Source organism: Eutrema salsugineum, unplaced genomic scaffold (assembly GCF_000478725.1).
Source record: "Eutrema salsugineum unplaced genomic scaffold, Eutsalg1_0 scaffold_2, whole genome shotgun sequence".
NCBI classification, from domain to species: domain Eukaryota; kingdom Viridiplantae; phylum Streptophyta; class Magnoliopsida; order Brassicales; family Brassicaceae; genus Eutrema; species Eutrema salsugineum.
In genome coordinates, this window is record NW_006256829.1 from 6,343,896 (window position 1) to 6,361,414 (window position 17,519).

General features: G+C 37.5%; 3 protein-coding genes across 9 annotated transcripts; 2 read left to right on the forward strand and 1 right to left on the reverse strand.

The window, feature by feature from the left end:
* Positions 1–3,989: 3,989 nt before the first annotated feature.
* Positions 3,990–7,439, forward strand: LOC18019044 (serine/threonine-protein kinase PBL27). The gene is made up of 5 exons (XM_006400347.2): positions 3,990–4,407; positions 5,098–5,297; positions 5,395–5,584; positions 5,837–6,228; positions 6,359–7,439. Exons 1-5 carry the CDS (start codon positions 4,287–4,289, stop codon positions 6,995–6,997), a joined length of 1,542 nt encoding a protein of 513 aa, XP_006400410.1. The 5' UTR covers positions 3,990–4,286; the 3' UTR covers positions 6,998–7,439.
* On the reverse strand, positions 7,183–13,984 carry LOC18019160 (ISWI chromatin-remodeling complex ATPase CHR17). Of its 2 annotated transcripts, XR_002899590.1 has the most exons (26): positions 13,722–13,984; positions 13,182–13,313; positions 12,987–13,093; positions 12,775–12,887; positions 12,469–12,566; positions 12,194–12,373; positions 11,889–12,110; positions 11,534–11,668; positions 11,181–11,463; positions 11,025–11,098; positions 10,696–10,916; positions 10,533–10,620; positions 10,371–10,464; positions 10,086–10,274; positions 9,957–9,991; positions 9,769–9,845; positions 9,596–9,685; positions 9,436–9,505; positions 9,267–9,321; positions 9,125–9,183; positions 8,876–9,041; positions 8,572–8,750; positions 8,252–8,467; positions 8,044–8,145; positions 7,782–7,856; positions 7,183–7,713 (listed from the first exon to the last, which is right to left on the reverse strand). XR_002899590.1 is itself a non-coding variant. In XM_006400348.2 (25 exons), exons 1-25 carry the CDS (start codon positions 13,926–13,928, stop codon positions 7,839–7,841), a joined length of 3,210 nt encoding a protein of 1,069 aa, XP_006400411.1. In that variant the 5' UTR covers positions 13,929–13,984; the 3' UTR covers positions 7,476–7,838. The 2 variants fall into 2 exon arrangements, 1 of the variants encoding a protein (XP_006400411.1); XM_006400348.2 differs by having other exon boundaries at positions 7,476–7,856.
* A 507-nt stretch (positions 13,985–14,491) lies between these two features.
* On the forward strand, positions 14,492–17,511 carry LOC18019161 (lipase). Of its 6 annotated transcripts, XM_024156548.1 has the most exons (12): positions 14,522–14,620; positions 14,736–14,763; positions 14,878–14,961; positions 15,133–15,212; positions 15,459–15,524; positions 15,623–15,670; positions 15,750–15,817; positions 15,900–15,972; positions 16,053–16,217; positions 16,313–16,507; positions 16,687–16,778; positions 17,021–17,511. In XM_024156548.1, the coding sequence occupies exons 3-12, from the start codon at positions 14,892–14,894 to the stop codon at positions 17,214–17,216; spliced, it is 1,053 nt and encodes a 350-aa protein (XP_024012316.1). In that variant the 5' UTR covers positions 14,522–14,620; positions 14,736–14,763; positions 14,878–14,891; the 3' UTR covers positions 17,217–17,511. The 6 variants fall into 6 exon arrangements, with proteins under 6 accessions (XP_006400414.1, XP_006400413.1, XP_024012314.1 ...); XM_006400351.2 differs by lacking the exon at positions 14,736–14,763 and having other exon boundaries at positions 14,492–14,620; positions 14,889–14,961; XM_006400350.2 differs by lacking the exon at positions 14,736–14,763 and having other exon boundaries at positions 14,497–14,620.
* The last annotated feature ends 8 nt before the right edge of the window (positions 17,512–17,519 follow it).

Consider the following 17,519-nt stretch of genomic DNA (forward strand, 5'->3'; position numbering starts at 1 on the left):
TTTAAATAATTTTAACTTCAATTATTGCAAAGAACATTCATACAGAAGTAAAGCCCAAAAGACGAGTTGCATAAGTCCGAGAGTCGAGTTCTCGAGACCCAAAATGAAAGTATGGTACATGTCTTTCAGAGAGACTATATATGCTCCACTCGTATTTTCTGGCCGGAGTCTATTCTACCTGTTGAGTCGCAATCAAAGGCCTCCCCAAATATTGCCATATTGACGAAGCATCCACATGTTCTTAGGTTAGAAAGCCCAAATCTCACCTCCAACAATTAATATCACATACTATAGTTTTCCTTTATCTCTCAGAACTTTTAACCGAAGTTTATATATTGGCCATGGTGTAGATTCTTTTACATCAACTATCCTATATCACATTGTGATCAAATGTATACTTGCCAGTTGTCGTAATTCTTCTTTGTGTTTGGGTGGTTTGATCGTTGATATTGAATTGACATGAACAGAGAATCATTAAATTAAGCGAACCCCTCCATACCATCAGCTCTGGTTACGTGTAACGTAACTATACGCGTTTGATTAATTCGGTCCCGTTTCCTTCAAATAGATATTACGTGACATTTGGGAAACTCTTAATTTTGATGGTTGTCCGACCATGCTCCTACATGGGAAAAAAAAAAGGATAATGGTTTTTCTGAATTAAGTATGACTTATGTAATTGTCTCGATGTGTAATCAAAATATACGCCACTCTGATAAAGTTGGTCATTAATTAGTCTGGATATATTTATAATTCTTTAATGTCAAAAGGAGAATTCTATGGTTAAATTTATTTTGTCTAACGGCAACTACTATATCAATGAATTTCACTGTCGCGTACGAAACCTTTTTAGAATACTATAACTGTCTAAGAAAAAGATCGAAGAAGTTTGTAATTTTATTTTTGTGGTAATCATAATATTTTTATTTGTACTATTTTTTTCCATAAAATAAAAGAGTTAGTAGTACCATTAAATTGAGCAAACAAAAATTTACGAGTCCAACCACCGAATCTTTGTTATACTCACTTATACACAATTAGTAATAAAATTAAGTTTTTATGTCTTTGTAAAAGTTAAGCAGACGTTAAGGAGTTTGGTCAACAATCATTGACTACACTTGCTTATAACACGTGTCGGGTGATGAGAGGATCGACGGTGTTCAAGTTTAGAAAAGAACCGTCCTCTTGATCACGTAACAAGTCCATAATGTTTCTCCGACAACGTGAGGCAAATTATCCACAACGCTCATGTGCATTGTCTGTTTATGAAACTCTCCTTAGCTGTTAACCAGCCACGTGTCGTACTATGCTTGATAGTGGAACATGGAGAAAACGATGTGCCGAGAAGCAGATGATAACTCCCAAAGCTAGCTCAGCCATATTTTTTTTTTCCTGAATCGACAGTGGTTTAAAAACTCAAAATTAATTTTTGGTTTAAAATAATATTTTCATATTGCAAGCTTTAGTGCTTTTAATGATTTTACTTAGTTATAGATTACGTAATTGTGAAGAGTGGCATTGGCATTTGGCACATGCAACCTTTATTTTCTTTAACGACGCACTGGCACACACAATATAAGTATATAACTTGTTGAAATTGCATATACATGTATCTTATTTGTTTTTACAGATGTTACCAAAAACGGAGGATGTTGGCTCAGAAAACAAAAGTTTCATGGACTAAAATCAAGAAAAAAGTTTCACGGACTAAAATGAAAAGAAAAGGTAAGTATGATTTGTGGATTGTCCACAGAATCGTTCACCAAAGCGATTAGAAGAAAGGAGTGAAATCCAAGTTCGATTCTCTCTAGTAAATTGTGCTCGAAGAGAGTTTTATTTATTTTAATTGTGTGTTATCAATTTTTTGATTACTCGAAAAATTTATAGTTGAAAATTAATGATTATAAACCAGTGATGGAGGAACAAAAAACGGTCTTCGAAAATGACAAATTGCTAGTTAGAGTATTTTGTAGATGACTCATGCCATTTTTCTTACTTTAAAGTCTTTTTTTTTTTGACATCAACCTCAAAGTCTGGTTTGTTGGATTTGACCCTACCGTCAATTTACCTTTAGACGTTTAATTTCTATTTTAAATCAATTTTAGTATTCTTAGATAATGTACTAGTAACAAATTAATTTATAGTTTTATACTAAGACTAATCCTTTTCTAGATAGATTAGAAACGCTTAAACTTAAAACTAAGCTGGAAGACAAAATTGTGGCCTTTTTTTTGGTTTGAGACTCGTGAGTCAACTTGTTTGATGTTTCTTTTAAGCCGGCATTTAAAATTAGACCTTTTCCTTTTCTAGAAAACCCGCTTTATAATTTGAAAAAAAATATAGGCCATAATTATTTTTAAAGTTGCTAGACGTTATAATTTGACCAACTGCCTTATTTCAAAGACGACAAGATTTCTTTTATAACTTTTTTTATGTCAACAAGATATAGGGGATTATTAGTATTCTGGATAATCAGCTGCTTTACACTAAAATTCTACTATTATATAGGAATATGTATACACGAAACTCGTGAATAACTTCATATATAAACTTTTGGGGGAAGACTCAAATTTTCTGTATAGACATAGTATTATTTATTATATTACATACTTTTTCTTTGTCAACATATTACATATTTATAAAAACTCGTGAATAAATTCTAATAGAAACATATTGTTATTTATCGTGTTACTTACATATGTAGTATAGTTTTGAAGGCGAGAAAGAAAGAAAGCGTGGGCTTAAAAATGTTGCTCACAAAGCGTGAGGGCATATATCCTAGATGTGGAGCCTACATTCCTACCGTGATGATTCTTCTTTCTCTCCCGACGCCGTTAATTTAGCCTCAAAGAGTAATTTTTATTTATTTTAATTAATGTACTAATTAAATTAATTTTTAAGAAGATTATGTTTTGTTTCAAGAACATGTTATAAATCGAATTCCCACGAGTTCTGTCCTTACTAAGAATGGAAATATCAATGGTTCTATAAAATAATTTGAAGAAGAACATTGTATGCTACTGAGTGATAAACATATAATCATTTAATCATTTAGAAACTTAAAATCCTGAATCCCAAATTTGGAAACTGAAAAATATAACATTTGTGTCCTTACTAAGAAATGGAAAAATTAGAAATCCCAAATCCCAAATATTATACTGAATAATAGAATAATATAATCCTTAAAATCATTTGAAAATCGACCAGATGATCCCAAATTTTTTAAATACTTTTGGAAGACTGTAAAATCCTGTTATATCCTGTAATTTTCTAATTGATGAAGAGGAAGAATGCAGAGTTCATTAGTAAACAAGTAAGCAAAGAATTTCAACTTATGATATTAACTTAAAAGACACATTAGAGAAGCTATATCGGTACTAGCTGAAAAAAAAACAACACACAAAAGAGAAAAAAGTTTGTGTATAATGTTTTGTAATTCATAAAATTGTCATACATTCATTCCAAGAGATTACAAATATACTTTTTAACTTAAAAGTGTCTAATAATGTAAAAAAAAAAAAGAGTGTGTAATACGTTTGCACAAAATCCACTATGTTATGGTGGTTAAAATGCCCAAGCTGTGATTTTTTTTGTTTGTTTTTAGGATGATTTATTCAAACATTTTTTTTTTAAACTATTTTGAGTATTTTCGTAACACATTTAATCACTTCGCGTAGATACCGCATTTGGTCAGCTAAACAGCCTAAACTTGTACGTGTATCATCGGTGTATATGAAATTTTAGAAAGCATGTTGAAGTTTAAAAAATATACTGAATTATACAAATGAAAAAAATGGTTAGGCAGAAGATTAGATTACGTTGCCATTAGTCACACATTTATACGGATAATGATTCTCTTAATTTCATCTTTAACGTATACTAAAAAAAGGATATCCCTTTGATGATTTAATAAATGTCAAATCGTTTTAAAAAAACAAAAATTCATATCTATTTTTTCTATTTTTCCTTTACCCTTCTCTTCTCGCGTAGCACCCACAATCCCACATACAAAAAAAAAAGTTTCCTTGATTTGTTGATCTGCCGCTGGCCTCGATCTCTCTCCAAAGATCTCGAGTGAGAGAGAGAGAGATGATGCATTGAAAAAAAGCCGAGGCTTTTCGTCTTTAGTTTTCTGTTTTTCCTGTTTGGCTTCACAGTAAAAAAAAAAACACAAAAATTCTCGAGATGTGTTGAGCTTAAGTTGGGATTCTCCAGTTGATTGATTTTGTCGGTAGGGTTTCTTTGTTCTTTGGAATTCGGATTTCTCCGAGGACTTAGCTTCGGAGATGAGTGGGTGCTTGCCTTGCTTTGGATCTTCGGCTAAAGACGCTGCTGCGAAAGATTCGGTGAAGAAGGAAGTTTCAGCTAAAGACGGCTCAGTTACTCAGTCTCACCATGTCATCTTAGGTGAAGATTTTCATTAAACTTCTTTCGCTGATACTTTGGGATCTGTTGAGTTTTCGTGTCTTAGATCGATTTAAGTTTCTGGGTTACCTTAAAGTTCTTACCTTTGGTAATGAATTTGGAAAGAAATGTTGATGTTTCTGATCTAATCCATAATCCATATGCGATAGCTTCACGGATGTGGAGTCCGTGGAATCTAACTTCCTGAGATCTGATGTGTTTTGGGAGCTCTGATTAAGTTAATATACAATTGAGCTCCAAATTATGGTTTCCTGATGTTAATTAGAGATTTTGTTTTAGTTCTCTATACTTGGAATGCAATTAAGAGATGCCAAAGTAGATTTCTCAATGCTATCCAACGAACAAGGGATCATAAAAATGTTAGCTTTCGGGTTTCAGAAATGAAGAGTTCTGGATAAATTCTGTACCTCTAGACATCACTAGTTTAATAAGAGTAGAATACAGAAACGAAGGCTGGTGAATTTATTTTTGTGTTGATTGAAGCTGGACGTGGAAGCTCATACTATTTGAAATCCGAAAAGTTTTAGGGTTTTAGTTGATAATGACTTTTCGAATTTGAAAGCACCGATTTCGATGTTCAATGTACTTGTGTTCCTTTTCTTATTAGTCAGCTACTCTATCTATCCTTTTTTGTAACGAAAAGTACTAATATTTCCTTCTTCTTTTTTGTAGACAAATCAAAGTCTCGAGGAGGTCCTGAACATAAGAAGGAGATAACCGCTCCAAAAGAAGGGCCAACTGCTCATATCGCTGCACAAACGTTTACTTTCCGAGAGTTAGCTGCCGCCACTAAAAACTTTCGACCGGAATGCCTTCTTGGAGAAGGAGGTTTCGGGCGTGTTTACAAGGGTCGTCTAGAGAGCACAGGACAGGTGGAGTTCTTGAAATCGAGTTAACAGAATCATCCTTTTATTTTATCATAATCAAACCCCTCTTCTAATTTTATGGATTGGATATCATGTGTCGCAGATAGTAGCTGTTAAACAGCTAGATCGAAATGGTCTACAAGGAAACAGAGAGTTTCTTGTAGAGGTTCTTATGCTGAGCCTTCTGCATCATCCCAATCTTGTCAATTTGATTGGTTATTGTGCTGATGGTGACCAGCGTCTTCTTGTGTACGAGTATATGCCACTAGGATCGTTGGAGGATCATCTACATGGTAAGCTTATAGATATTTACCTGCTCTTAGAATGGAATTTCCATTTGGTATGGATAGGAAACAATTGCTAGGTTATTCGAATTCAAAAATAGAAGAAACTACGGCACGTAGTCTAGTGTTCTTTCATTTAATACACTGGAAAAGTTTTTAGATTTTCTTAATTTGTACTTAGAAACCTATTTATGGTAAACGATTCGAAACCGTAGCTTGTAAATAGTTCTACGCAGAGTAACTATAGTTTTGTTTTTTCAGATCTTCCACCGGATAAAGAGCCTCTGGACTGGAACACGAGAATGACAATAGCTGCAGGAGCAGCGAAGGGACTGGAGTATTTGCATGATAAGGCGAATCCGCCAGTGATCTACAGAGACTTGAAATCATCCAACATTCTTCTTGGTGATGGCTACCACCCGAAGTTATCTGATTTCGGGTTAGCTAAGTTGGGCCCTGTGGGCGACAAAACACACGTCTCAACACGTGTTATGGGCACATATGGCTATTGTGCACCAGAATACGCCATGACCGGGCAGCTCACATTGAAATCTGATGTTTATAGCTTTGGAGTTGTGTTTCTCGAGCTCATCACGGGTCGAAAAGCGATTGATAATGCTCGAGCGCCGGGAGAGCACAACCTCGTCGCATGGGTATGTTAAAAATCTCAACTTTTTCCCATATAACCAAAAGAGAAAAAAAAATCTCAACTTATTATGCACTCTGCTTACTTGAACCGGTGGGGTTCTGTTTCCCTTGTTGGTTTTTGCTTGGATTACACAGGCTAGGCCGTTGTTCAAAGATCGTAGGAAGTTTCCGAAGATGGCGGATCCATCATTGCAAGGGCGGTATCCAATGCGTGGTCTATATCAAGCGCTAGCGGTTGCAGCAATGTGTTTACAGGAACAAGCAGCGACAAGACCGCTGATCGGAGACGTGGTGACAGCTCTTACTTACTTGGCTTCTCAAACGTTTGACCCTAACGCGTCAAGCGGTCAAAACAGTAGAAGCGGTAGTGGGCCGCCGTTTATTAGGACGAGGGATGAAAGGAGAAGCATGGGAGATGGGAGTAGCTTGGATAGTCCTGCAGAGACTCGTAGCAGGTTAGGGTCACCAGCGACACACAAGAACTCTCCTGATTACAGACGAAGGGATATGGTGAGGGAAGTGAATGCAGGATCAGAGGCAGGGAGTGAGACAGGAGGCGGGTCAGGGAGAAAGTGGGGATTAAGCGATGTGGAAGGGACAGAGTCACAGAGAGGGAGTCCAGCGAGTGTTGGGAGAGCGACGAGAGGGACTCCGAGGAACCGGGATTTGGATAGAGAGAGAGCGGTGGCGGAGGCAAAAGTGTGGGGAGAGAATTGGAGGGAGAGGAAAAGAGCTACCAATGGACCGGGAAGCTTTGATAGTTCAAATGACTGAAAGGGAAAAAACTTCAAAATATTTGTATGTTTGCAAAGGAGAGGAAATTTCGTCTTTGTGGCAAGAAGCAAAGGGAGAGACTTTTGGGGTCATATGTCGGGTCGGGTCTGTCAGTTGTCGGATTTGATGTCTGAGTCAGAAGGGAGACTCTTCAATATTGTGGTTGAAGCTCAAGAACATTTGCAGGAAGAGATGATGAGTAGAGAGATGTTGGACGATTAGGAGGGGAAAGAAAAGGTTTTTTCAAGTCATGTTTTTGGGGTTTTTTTTTCTTTTTTTCCAAAATGGGTTGTATATGTAATGGGAGGGAGAATTTGAGTCGATTTTTATGTTTCTTTTTCTGTTCTATTTTTAATGTATCCTGTGTATGGATTCGAGTCTCTCGGAAAGAGAGAAAAAGAAAAGAAGTGAGTCTTACAATCTAAGTCAGCTTCTTACCATTGTCACTCCTGTAGAGAATTTAAGGAGGGATCACAAACGCAGAACTGAGATGTATTTATAGAGTAACGAGTATTTATAGAGTAACGACTGCTGAAGCTAGGAATGTGTTACACATATATAGATTCTACAAAGGTTAAAATGATATTACACGTACGAGCAAAGAGAGTAGCCAAAAATAATGCTGTTGAGGATATTTGTGAATACAAAATATCAGGTTGGCCTTATAACCAAATCTCTGATTTGGAATCATACCTAAAACTGAAAGCAGCCACAATCTGCATAAGCCGAATGGATTCAACTAATGGTCTCCTTGAAATCTCTGATTTGGAAATTGGAATCATACCTAAAACGGAAAGTAACCACAATCTGCGTAAGCCGAATGGATTCAACTAATGTCTCCTTATTTCCTACGCTTTCCCTGCAGAGACATGAAAGTTTTTGAGTTAAAATCAGAACGACACGGTACTTGCCAACATTATTTAAACTTGTAAAACTTTTCACAAATTGATTCACCCTTTTGTTGTGTTATCTAAAGAGTTGTCTGATTTGCAATCACTTAACCAGCAAAATTAACAAGTCTGTATTTTGGAAACGAATTTGCGTACCGAGCTCACAAAATCATCCATTGACAGCTGCTTTCGTTTCTTCAATGATGGATTGCTCTCATTTGATTGCCTAGCCAAAGCTCGCTTTGAAGGCGTTGCACTCTGAAACAATTTATAAAGCAGATGATCAGAAACATTTCGACTGCGTTTCTCACCATTAACCAAGCACTAAAGCATGTATGTGAAAATGTCAACTTCGAGTCCTCACCTTTGCAAGCTTCTTTTCTTTACGGGCTTGCCTCTCTCTCTCATCATACTCTTGGTTCTCTTTCTCAATCAGCCGGATCAGCGTGTCGCATCTCCTGGCAAGTTCCTGACTTGTTCGGGATTTTACAAACCAGTCAAACTTGAACGAGGGGGATGTCCGAAAAGCCGCCTTTAGCTCATCCCAGTTTCCATACCCAAGTTTATGGACCATGCATATCTGTTAATCACAAGTTCCTCGGGTCAATGCCATGTAAGAATGAAACAAACAGTGAAATCTAAACCCACATAATTTTAAACAAAGAAGGATAATAGATGCCAGACCATGAAACGGTCACAGTCTTCATTGTACAGCTTCCCTTTGTTCTGTCCATACTGAATCTTCAGTTCCAGCCACGGGTTTCTGTAGCGATCTAGTTTCTTTCCAATAGCTTTCATGATTTCATCTTTCCGAGTGATTCTTCCTTCCCCTTTCTCAATATTCTTGATGATTCTATCATAATCTACAAATTTTAGAAGGTGAGAGGTAAAGCTTAATCAGCATAATATTCTTTTGCGAGGCAAAAATATTCTACCGTATTCTACTGCAGACACTCATAAACTTACTTAATAATCTAAAGTTACTTACCATTCAGCTCCTTGTATCGCTCTTTAAAAACTTGAGCATATTGTTCAACCTCTTCCTCTGTTTTTCCTTCCATCTCAGAGGCAATACTTTTTATGTCGTTCCGGCCATACTTCTCACAAGATCTAATGAAGGTATTGAAGTCTCTTCTGCTCCATGTTGAGAAACCCTGAAAAACAATCAGCTATATTCCATTATACAAAGCCCATAAAAATATGTCAACCCACTGTAACTTCAAATGGTTTCACTTGCCTCTTCCAACAATTGCTCCTTTTCTTCCACTTCTTCAGCAGTTAAGGGATCTCCAACTTCTGAGAAAATAATTCTTAATCAGTAAAAGGTTCAGTGGAATAATGTAAGAAAAAAGGGCACAGACTGAGAAACCAAGCTTGACCTTCAGGTTCATCAACTTCAACTGTGTCTTTCATCTGAGTTTTCTGATGTGTTTGCTGATATCAAAGTGAAAGAAATTGCGATTACTTTTAATCACATTAAAACTAATCAGAGAAACAAGTTGCATAAATTATAAGTTGATAAATTATATTCCAAAATAAAAACCCCACCATAAGGTGTCGCACTTCCTTTTCATATAGCTCGGTCAATCTCTGAATGTTGAAGAACTGGAAATCATGCCTGCGGGATGAAAAAGAAAGTAGATATATAAGATAAATTACTATCCAGGAAAAGGGCTCAATGCAGAGTAAAGATAATGGAGATACTTACAACTGGGGCATGCGAGGAATTCTAGGCTCTTTAGGTTTAGCTGGAGCACCTTGGCGCAATGTTTGCTTGAAGTATTCAGTTTCAGAGTAGCTGAAGGGTGGGCAGAAAAATGTTAATATGGATGTTGTTTAGGAAGACAGAATAGACCATGCAACAAAAAAAAGAAGATTTACTTGCGCTTTCTCTCTCTTTTTGGTGGATCATTCCAATTCTCACTTACAATCTTCTTAAAATCAAACTTGTTCTCATCCTACCAAAATAGAAAATAATTCAGTAAAAAAATTATTCAAAATAGTGCAAGCGTCAGCACAGTATGGGTTGAACATTTTCTTGAACCGTTCAATTAATTATGCAAGAGTACCTTATTGTCCTCGTCAAAATCATAAAAGTCAGCACCTGCAACAAACAGGAAACTGGATTATTCGGATCTCCCATCACTCATGCACGGGAGTTACCATCAATACAAGAAAACGGATCATGAGACGCTTACTGTCGTCCATTTTAAACTGTATTGCATCTTCAGTGAATTTCTTCATCTTCGCATCAAGTTCAGCCTTCGCCTCTTCTCCTTTGGCAATGATTCTGTCAACATCCTCATCCGTAATTGTGCTATCTTTAGAACTAAACACCATCTCGGCACCATATCTCACCATTTGGAGTAACTCATCCTTATTAACGGCTGAAAGTAAAGTAAATAAACCAATTTATAAGAAATAAGACAAATATTAAAGAGACAGATCAATGCATTTTACATCCTCAGTACACAAACACTTACTTTTCTGTTCTGCCAAACGCCCTTGCTGAATTACCAGAGCATCAAGTGCCAACTTCTTGTAAGCTCTCTCTATCACTTTTTCCTCAATAGCATTCTGTAAATGACCAATACATTAGTTCTCGGTTTTCAATGTATTTCTTACTAAATGAGTAGAAGACTAACCTCGGTGCAGAACCGGAATACTTGAACTTCTTTCTTTTGACCAATCCTATGTGCACGATCTTGAGCTTGCAAGTCAACTTGAGGATTCCTGCCAGACTCCCCCCCCTCTCATTAAGCATGAAGAAAATACTCTTTAACTACAATAGACAAGAAAAGAGCTTACCAGTCACTGTCATAAAGGATCACAACATCTGCAGTAGCAAGATTGATACCAAGCCCTCCAGCTCTAGTGGATAACAAGAAAACAAATTTTTCACTTCCTGGCTTGTTGTACGCTTCTATGGAAGCATCTCGTTCGTCACCACCAGTATTTCCATCAATACGGCAGTACTGGTAACCACGATACATTAAATAATCCTCAAGAATATCCAGAAGCCTTGTCATCTGATATAGATGACCAAAATCATTAGAATAAGCACACGACAAGAGGAATGGCACTCAGACAAAAGGAAACACAGAAAGGAACCATTATTTGTTTGTGATAATGTTTACCTGAGAAAATATCAGAACCCTGGAATCGCGTTCCTTCAACTTAGGTAGCAATTTATCTAAGAGAACCATCTTACCTAGAAACAAGAAATGTAACAGAAATAACTAAGACACCTGAACACGAATATCTGGAGGATCTAATTTGAACGTAACTCTTACCTGCATTTGTTACAAGGTGATCTCCTGTGGTATAGGGGGGACCGGGCTCTGCACCCTGGAAGAGATAAGGATGGTTGCAGCATTTGCGCAACTGCATTGCTATGTTCAGCAGACGTTTGCGTTCTCCACCACCATTAATCACTTCAAGATCCTTTTGCAGTAACGCCTTGTAGTACTGTTTTTGCATCTGAGACATGCCAACTTTGAGTATCGTCTCCTTTTTTGGAGGTAAGCCTTTCTCTACATCCGATTTTAACCTCCGAAGAAGAAATGGTCGGAGAACCTAAAAAGATGAGAGGGAAGAGATTAGCATAACAACAGAGATAAGAAACTTGATAACCACGAGTACATACCTTATGAAGCTGCTGAACAACTTCTTGCTGGTCACTTTCACCAGAAATTTGAAACCATTCGTCAAAAGTCTCTGCTGAACTAAAAACCTCGGGCAGAAGAAAATTGAGAAGAGCCCACAACTCATGGAGATTATTCTGTATTCAAGAACAAATATGACTTATATCAATGCAGAATTATCTGAAACAAATCAAGAACGAAAGATATAAGAAGCATGTACAAACAATGTATAATCAAAAAGACTTTTTAAGCAAACTCATGAAAAAAGTGGGTTCAACATACAGTCAGATTTTTTTTTATTTTTATCGAACTATTTTAACATCTAAGCAATTCTAGATCATGAGATTGAACAAATACCTGAAGTGGGGTTCCCGTGATAAGAAGCCGGTAGTTAGTGCTAAAAAGTCTCATGGTTTTTGAAAGGAGTGAATTCTCATTCTTGATTCGATGGGCTTCATCAATGATTATATAACGCCAGCTAAAGCGACGCAAGGCTGTCTTCTCTTTGATAGCCATCTCAAAGCTTGTAACGCAAACGTCAAACTTCCCCGCAACTAGCAGTTCATCACGAATATATCTCTGCATTATTGAATATACATTTCAGAATCCTGGTGGACACAAATAGATACGACCATTAAAATGGCAGAGCATTTGTGACTCACCCTTTCCTCAGGATTACCAAGGAATTTCACAGCACGCAGGACGGGACAAAATCGGCGAATTTCATTCATCCAGTTACCAAGGGTTGATTTTGGAGCAACTACCATATGAGGGCCACTAATTCCCCTGTATTCATGCAGGTAAGCCAACAAAGAAATTGTTTGAAGTGTCTTCCCCAGACCCTAGACCATGGAACATTAGAATATGTAAAGATTAGCATCAGATAAAATAGCGAGCTGAAAAACCTTCGTTAATGATTGGATAAGAAGTGCTTTACCATTTCATCTGCAAGAATTCCATTTATCCCATTTTCATACAATCGAATGAGCCAGTTTAAACCAGCTAATTGGTAGTCTCTCATTTTCCCCTGAATACCTGTAATATGAATAGTATGAAGATCAGATCTCTAAAATTCTACAGAACTTGCACAGTATACCTAGAAACTGTGAGCTCACAACTGAGGTAATATGTAAAACAAGAATTAGAGAAGTGACCATAAGGTGTCAAATCCTATTATAACTTCTGGGCATTGGTCACAAAGACTTGCGCAATTATGCGCCATTTCTAGATAAAAGGTACTTACAAGCGGGCTGTGTAAGCAATCGTGTGCTTCCAGATCCAGGTACACCACCCTCTTCTTCCTTTAAACACTCTTCATCTTCCTCTTCTTCAGTTAGTTTGGAAGCATGACGACCCCTGAAGATAAATTGAAACCCAATAAATTAAGCCATCATATTTCATGCAACTTCAAATGAGTGACCACAATTTATTTTGAGATCAATGACTTCAACACACCTTCCTTTCCCCTTCTTCTGAGACGGCGATGGTTCACTTTTAGCAAAATGTGCAAATAACTCAGTTTGCTGCAGAAGATACGTCAATCTCCCCTTTCCTTTGTTGTTCTAAATACATAGAAGGATTGAAAATTTTCAATGCCTCTGGATGTAAAGGACAAGCAACTCAAATCCTTACAATATATTACTAGCTTACCATATCTGCATCAATGGAAGCATTTTGGGCGTCTAAAATTTCCTGAATTTTCTGCTTCTTCATCTTCTGCATTTCTCTAAGCCTGGCCTTCTCACGTTTGCTGATTTCAGCTTTCTCCTCGTCTACTCCTTCCTACATATAATCATCAAATCATGAAAAAAAAAAATGACCAATTAGCCTCACGAGTCACATGGATGTACCACCATAATATGCGACCAAGCAGCATTTGTAAGTAGTCCTAATTTGAAACCTTCAAACAATAAAAGAATTGAAACTCTACGACCCGAGCTCAAACTAGATATTCCATCCAGCGACGAAACAAACAAAGGACAACACCATAAACTCGAACTTAAAAGACGCCCGAAAGTTAAAGCATCGAATACAGGACCCAAAGACACCATTCATTACACGCATAAAGGAATCCCAAACAAAACCCTAATCGTGCTTAGACGATATTAAAAATTCCAAATACAGCAATCCCCGAAATCACAGATGCACAGAGAACATGCGAATGCGATCGAAGAAGGGAGAGTAAGCTACCTCGTCGGCGTCATCTTCTGCAGGGACAACCTCGTCGTCAGAGACAGGTGCTTCGTCAAGGGCAACATCTTCCTCGTTGGAGTCCGCAGAGCGAGCAACGGCCTCGAGCTCCTCATCATCTTCTTCCACATTGACCTGATCGTTAACTTGCTCCTCCGACGAGCAAGCCTCGTCTGAAGAAAGTTCCCGCTTCGAAGCTCTCGTCATGGACGCCTCTCTACGATTCCAGATTTTGTCTGAGATCGAGGGTTCTTGAGTTTGCTTTGGGTACTTAAATAAACAAAAGTGAAATTAGAATTTTATAGATGCAAAGAACAAAAAGAGTCAAAGACCGACGTTTGAAACGACCGCAACTTTCGAGCCCGATTATAACCCGTCGATTCGACAGATCAAATCTACGGCTACGATGTGCCACGTGACCTTGAGTTTCCCGCCACCTGAGAAAGAGAGTTTCGGAAATTCCCGCCTTGGACTTTGTGGTTTGTACTATTGGGCTCGAGAGGCCCATGGGCTTGTGGTTAAATTCAATTTAACGAGGGTAGATTTTATAAAAAAGTCAAAAAAGTGAACATTTTTTATTCTCTTTACCCGCCTTATCCATATAACCCGCCGAATCACGCATATGACACCTCAGCACTCGAAGCTGTGACACGCTACAACTAAATTTCCAATAGTACCCTTAGTAAGATACAACACGCTTGTCTCCAACGCCGTTGCGTATAAAGGATGAAAGTGGAATTTAAATAAAAAAATAATATTCGTGTTTCATCGCGGTTTCTTCTTTCACCTTCTCTTTCGCGATTCGCATTCGCACATAACGCTCTATAAGTCGCCGTTCAATTTTCCAGCCGGAGATTATCTCCGATCATCGACTGAAATTTTCATTCGTGGTGAAAGATGTTAGTCAAAGCTTTGGTTCGCTAATTTTGATTCTCAATTTTTTTTCGGATTTTGTTTAGTTCCTGGATTTGGTTACTGAAATCTCTTAGCGGCTTTTGCCCTAATCTTCTCTAGTTTGTGTTTCGTGACTCTCTTATTTAAGGTGAACTGTTTAATTTTATTTGCTAATTTGTTTCCTAATTTTGCTCTGTTTAGCTTAATTTTTCCCTTGTTTTAATTTATGAACAAAAGATGATGTGGATGTATTTATTTATAGCCTTCTTGCAGAAAATGGGACAAAAGAGATGGCTGTTCTTGCTGGGAATTTTTGCTTGTCTTCTTTCCTTTTCATGTGGAAGAGGTGATAATGCAACTACATTGATAATTATGTGTCTGTTTCCTCTCTGGGGACTTCAGATTTCCATTCTCCCTGTATATCTTCCTTTTCTAGCCTGATTAAGATTTGAAACTTCTGTGTAATTATATAGCTTGGGAAGTGAAATTTATGGTGACTTATTTCTTCTAATTGCAGTACTCAAGCTGAAGAGCAATGATGGTCGACCTGTTTACAACCATACGTTCACCTTAACACTTGTGGAGTATGCTTCTGCGGTAAGTTAATGGTAGATTCTACAGTAATCAAAAAGGCCTGTAACAAGTGTTTTCCTTGACACTGTATTTCCTTACCGAATGCATCCTTTTTAGTAACTTTAATATTCTCCAAGAAAAGAAGGAACAAGATGCGTAATACTTGTCCTCATTTCTTGTTAGCAGCACTGTTATTAACACTAGTAGAGAAGAGAGATTATGTTCATAACGTGCACCAGATGGATGAATCAAGTTTATATATGTATGCAGGTCTATACGTCTGATTTGACAGAACTCTTCAATTGGACGTGTGAAAGATGCAATGGTTTTACAAAGGTATAACACATGTTTAGTCAAATCACTCTTTGAAGCCACAGTATGTAAAAAGCTACTAGCTCCGATTGGGCATCCTAACGTTCTTTAGGATGGTGCAGGGCTTCCAAGTAATAGAGATAATATTTGACGTTGACCATTGCCTACAGGTCTGCCCTGATATCATAAGCTACATCTGGAAATATTTTCATCGAATGGTTATTGAATACGTGTTAATTGTAACAACAGGCATATGTTGGGGTGGCTAAGGATTTGAATGCTATCATTATTGCATTTCGAGGAACTCAAGAACACAGGTATTATTCTTGTCATTGTAATCTAAATGGTACACCTTTGCCTAAACTTGGTTGATGGTTAATTAACTCAAAACTTGCGCAGCATACAAAATTGGGTCTCAGACTTGTTCTGGAAACAGCTCGATCTAAATTACCCTGATATGCCTGATGCAATGGTACGGTTTAATGGCAAGTTTTTGTGATTGAGTTGATTATGTAGTAAGGTGGAACGTGTTATAGTTGTCTACATTGGCAGGTACACCATGGCTTTTATAGTGCTTATCACAATACAACTCTACGGCCCTCAGTTTTGGGTGCAGTTAAACGAGCGAAGAAATCCTATGGGGCGAACATCAACATCATTGTGACTGGTCATTCAATGGGAGGGGCCATGGCTTCCTTTTGTGGGCTAGACCTAGTTGTAAACATACCTGACATGAACTAATTTTGCTATTTCTTATTGCTATGTTCTTTGAAGTTGTCAATTGACTTGGATTTGGATGATATAAATCTCAGGTAAATGAAGGAGAAGAAAATGTACAGGTTATGACATTTGGGCAACCTCGTGTTGGGAATGCCGATTTTGCATCTTATTACAGTTTGCTTGTGCCCAACACCTTCCGGATCATCCATGACCATGATATGGTTCCGCATCTGCCTCCTTACTATTATCTTATCCCTCAAAAGACATACCACCACTTCCCAACAGAGGTAACCTTTCTCAGTGCAGTGGATATGTTCATCAGAATAGCAGTTTTAATTTTAAAAGCTATATTTTATGCAAAAATCTGGACTACTTGGTTCCATTGTCTGAGTGTAATTTCTCCGCCTGGTTTATTAACTGTCTGGAAGAACCGATGAAAGAGATAATGGACTGTTTCGGTTTGCAGGTGTGGGTGAGAGATCTCAGTTTTTCGAATCTTGTTCTTTTGAGTGTGGAGAAAGTTTGTGACAACACAGGTGAAGATCCTACATGCAGCAGGTAACTATCAATCCGATACAACTTGCTGATATAATTCCACTCCGCAAGACACCTACACTAGTGAGAACAAACCTGTAAATAGAAACTTAGGGCTATTATTTACTACCACATTTCACCCGACTGATGGCTATTAGTAATCGTTACAACTTGCAACTTGGCTTATGTTTCATGTTTTAGATCTCAGTTTACCAGACATTTCTTACACGAATCGAGTATTAAGTCCTTGGTTCACGTTGTTTCAGATCGGTGGTGGGAAATAGCATATCTGACCATTTAAGGTACTTTGGGGTAGATATGAAGTGTGAGACTTGGAGACAATGCACAATAGTGATGAGCCATGAGATGGATAGATTCAGCAGGAAAGATTCAAAGGGTAACCTATTCCTGTCGCGGACAATTCCTTCCACGACCATAAATGGAACAAAAACTCTTATCTAAAGTCGGAACTTATAGTGTGGTTGGTTCGAGTCTTAAACAAGAAAAGCTTGCTTGAAAAGGAAAGTTTGGGGTTTGAAGAGATTCAGATGTGGATGAAGAAGAAGGCTTCCTTGATCATTGGAAATAAAGTGTACATATATATAATCAAGACTTTGTAAATAATTGGTAGCGGGTAGCAAAAAGAATGTCTGGTTAAATCTTTTATTAATTTATGATCAGACTGATATTGGCATGAACTGTATGTAAAGTGAATGGATAATGTCATATGTTTTTTGTAATTTAAATTTAATTTTTTCTCAATTA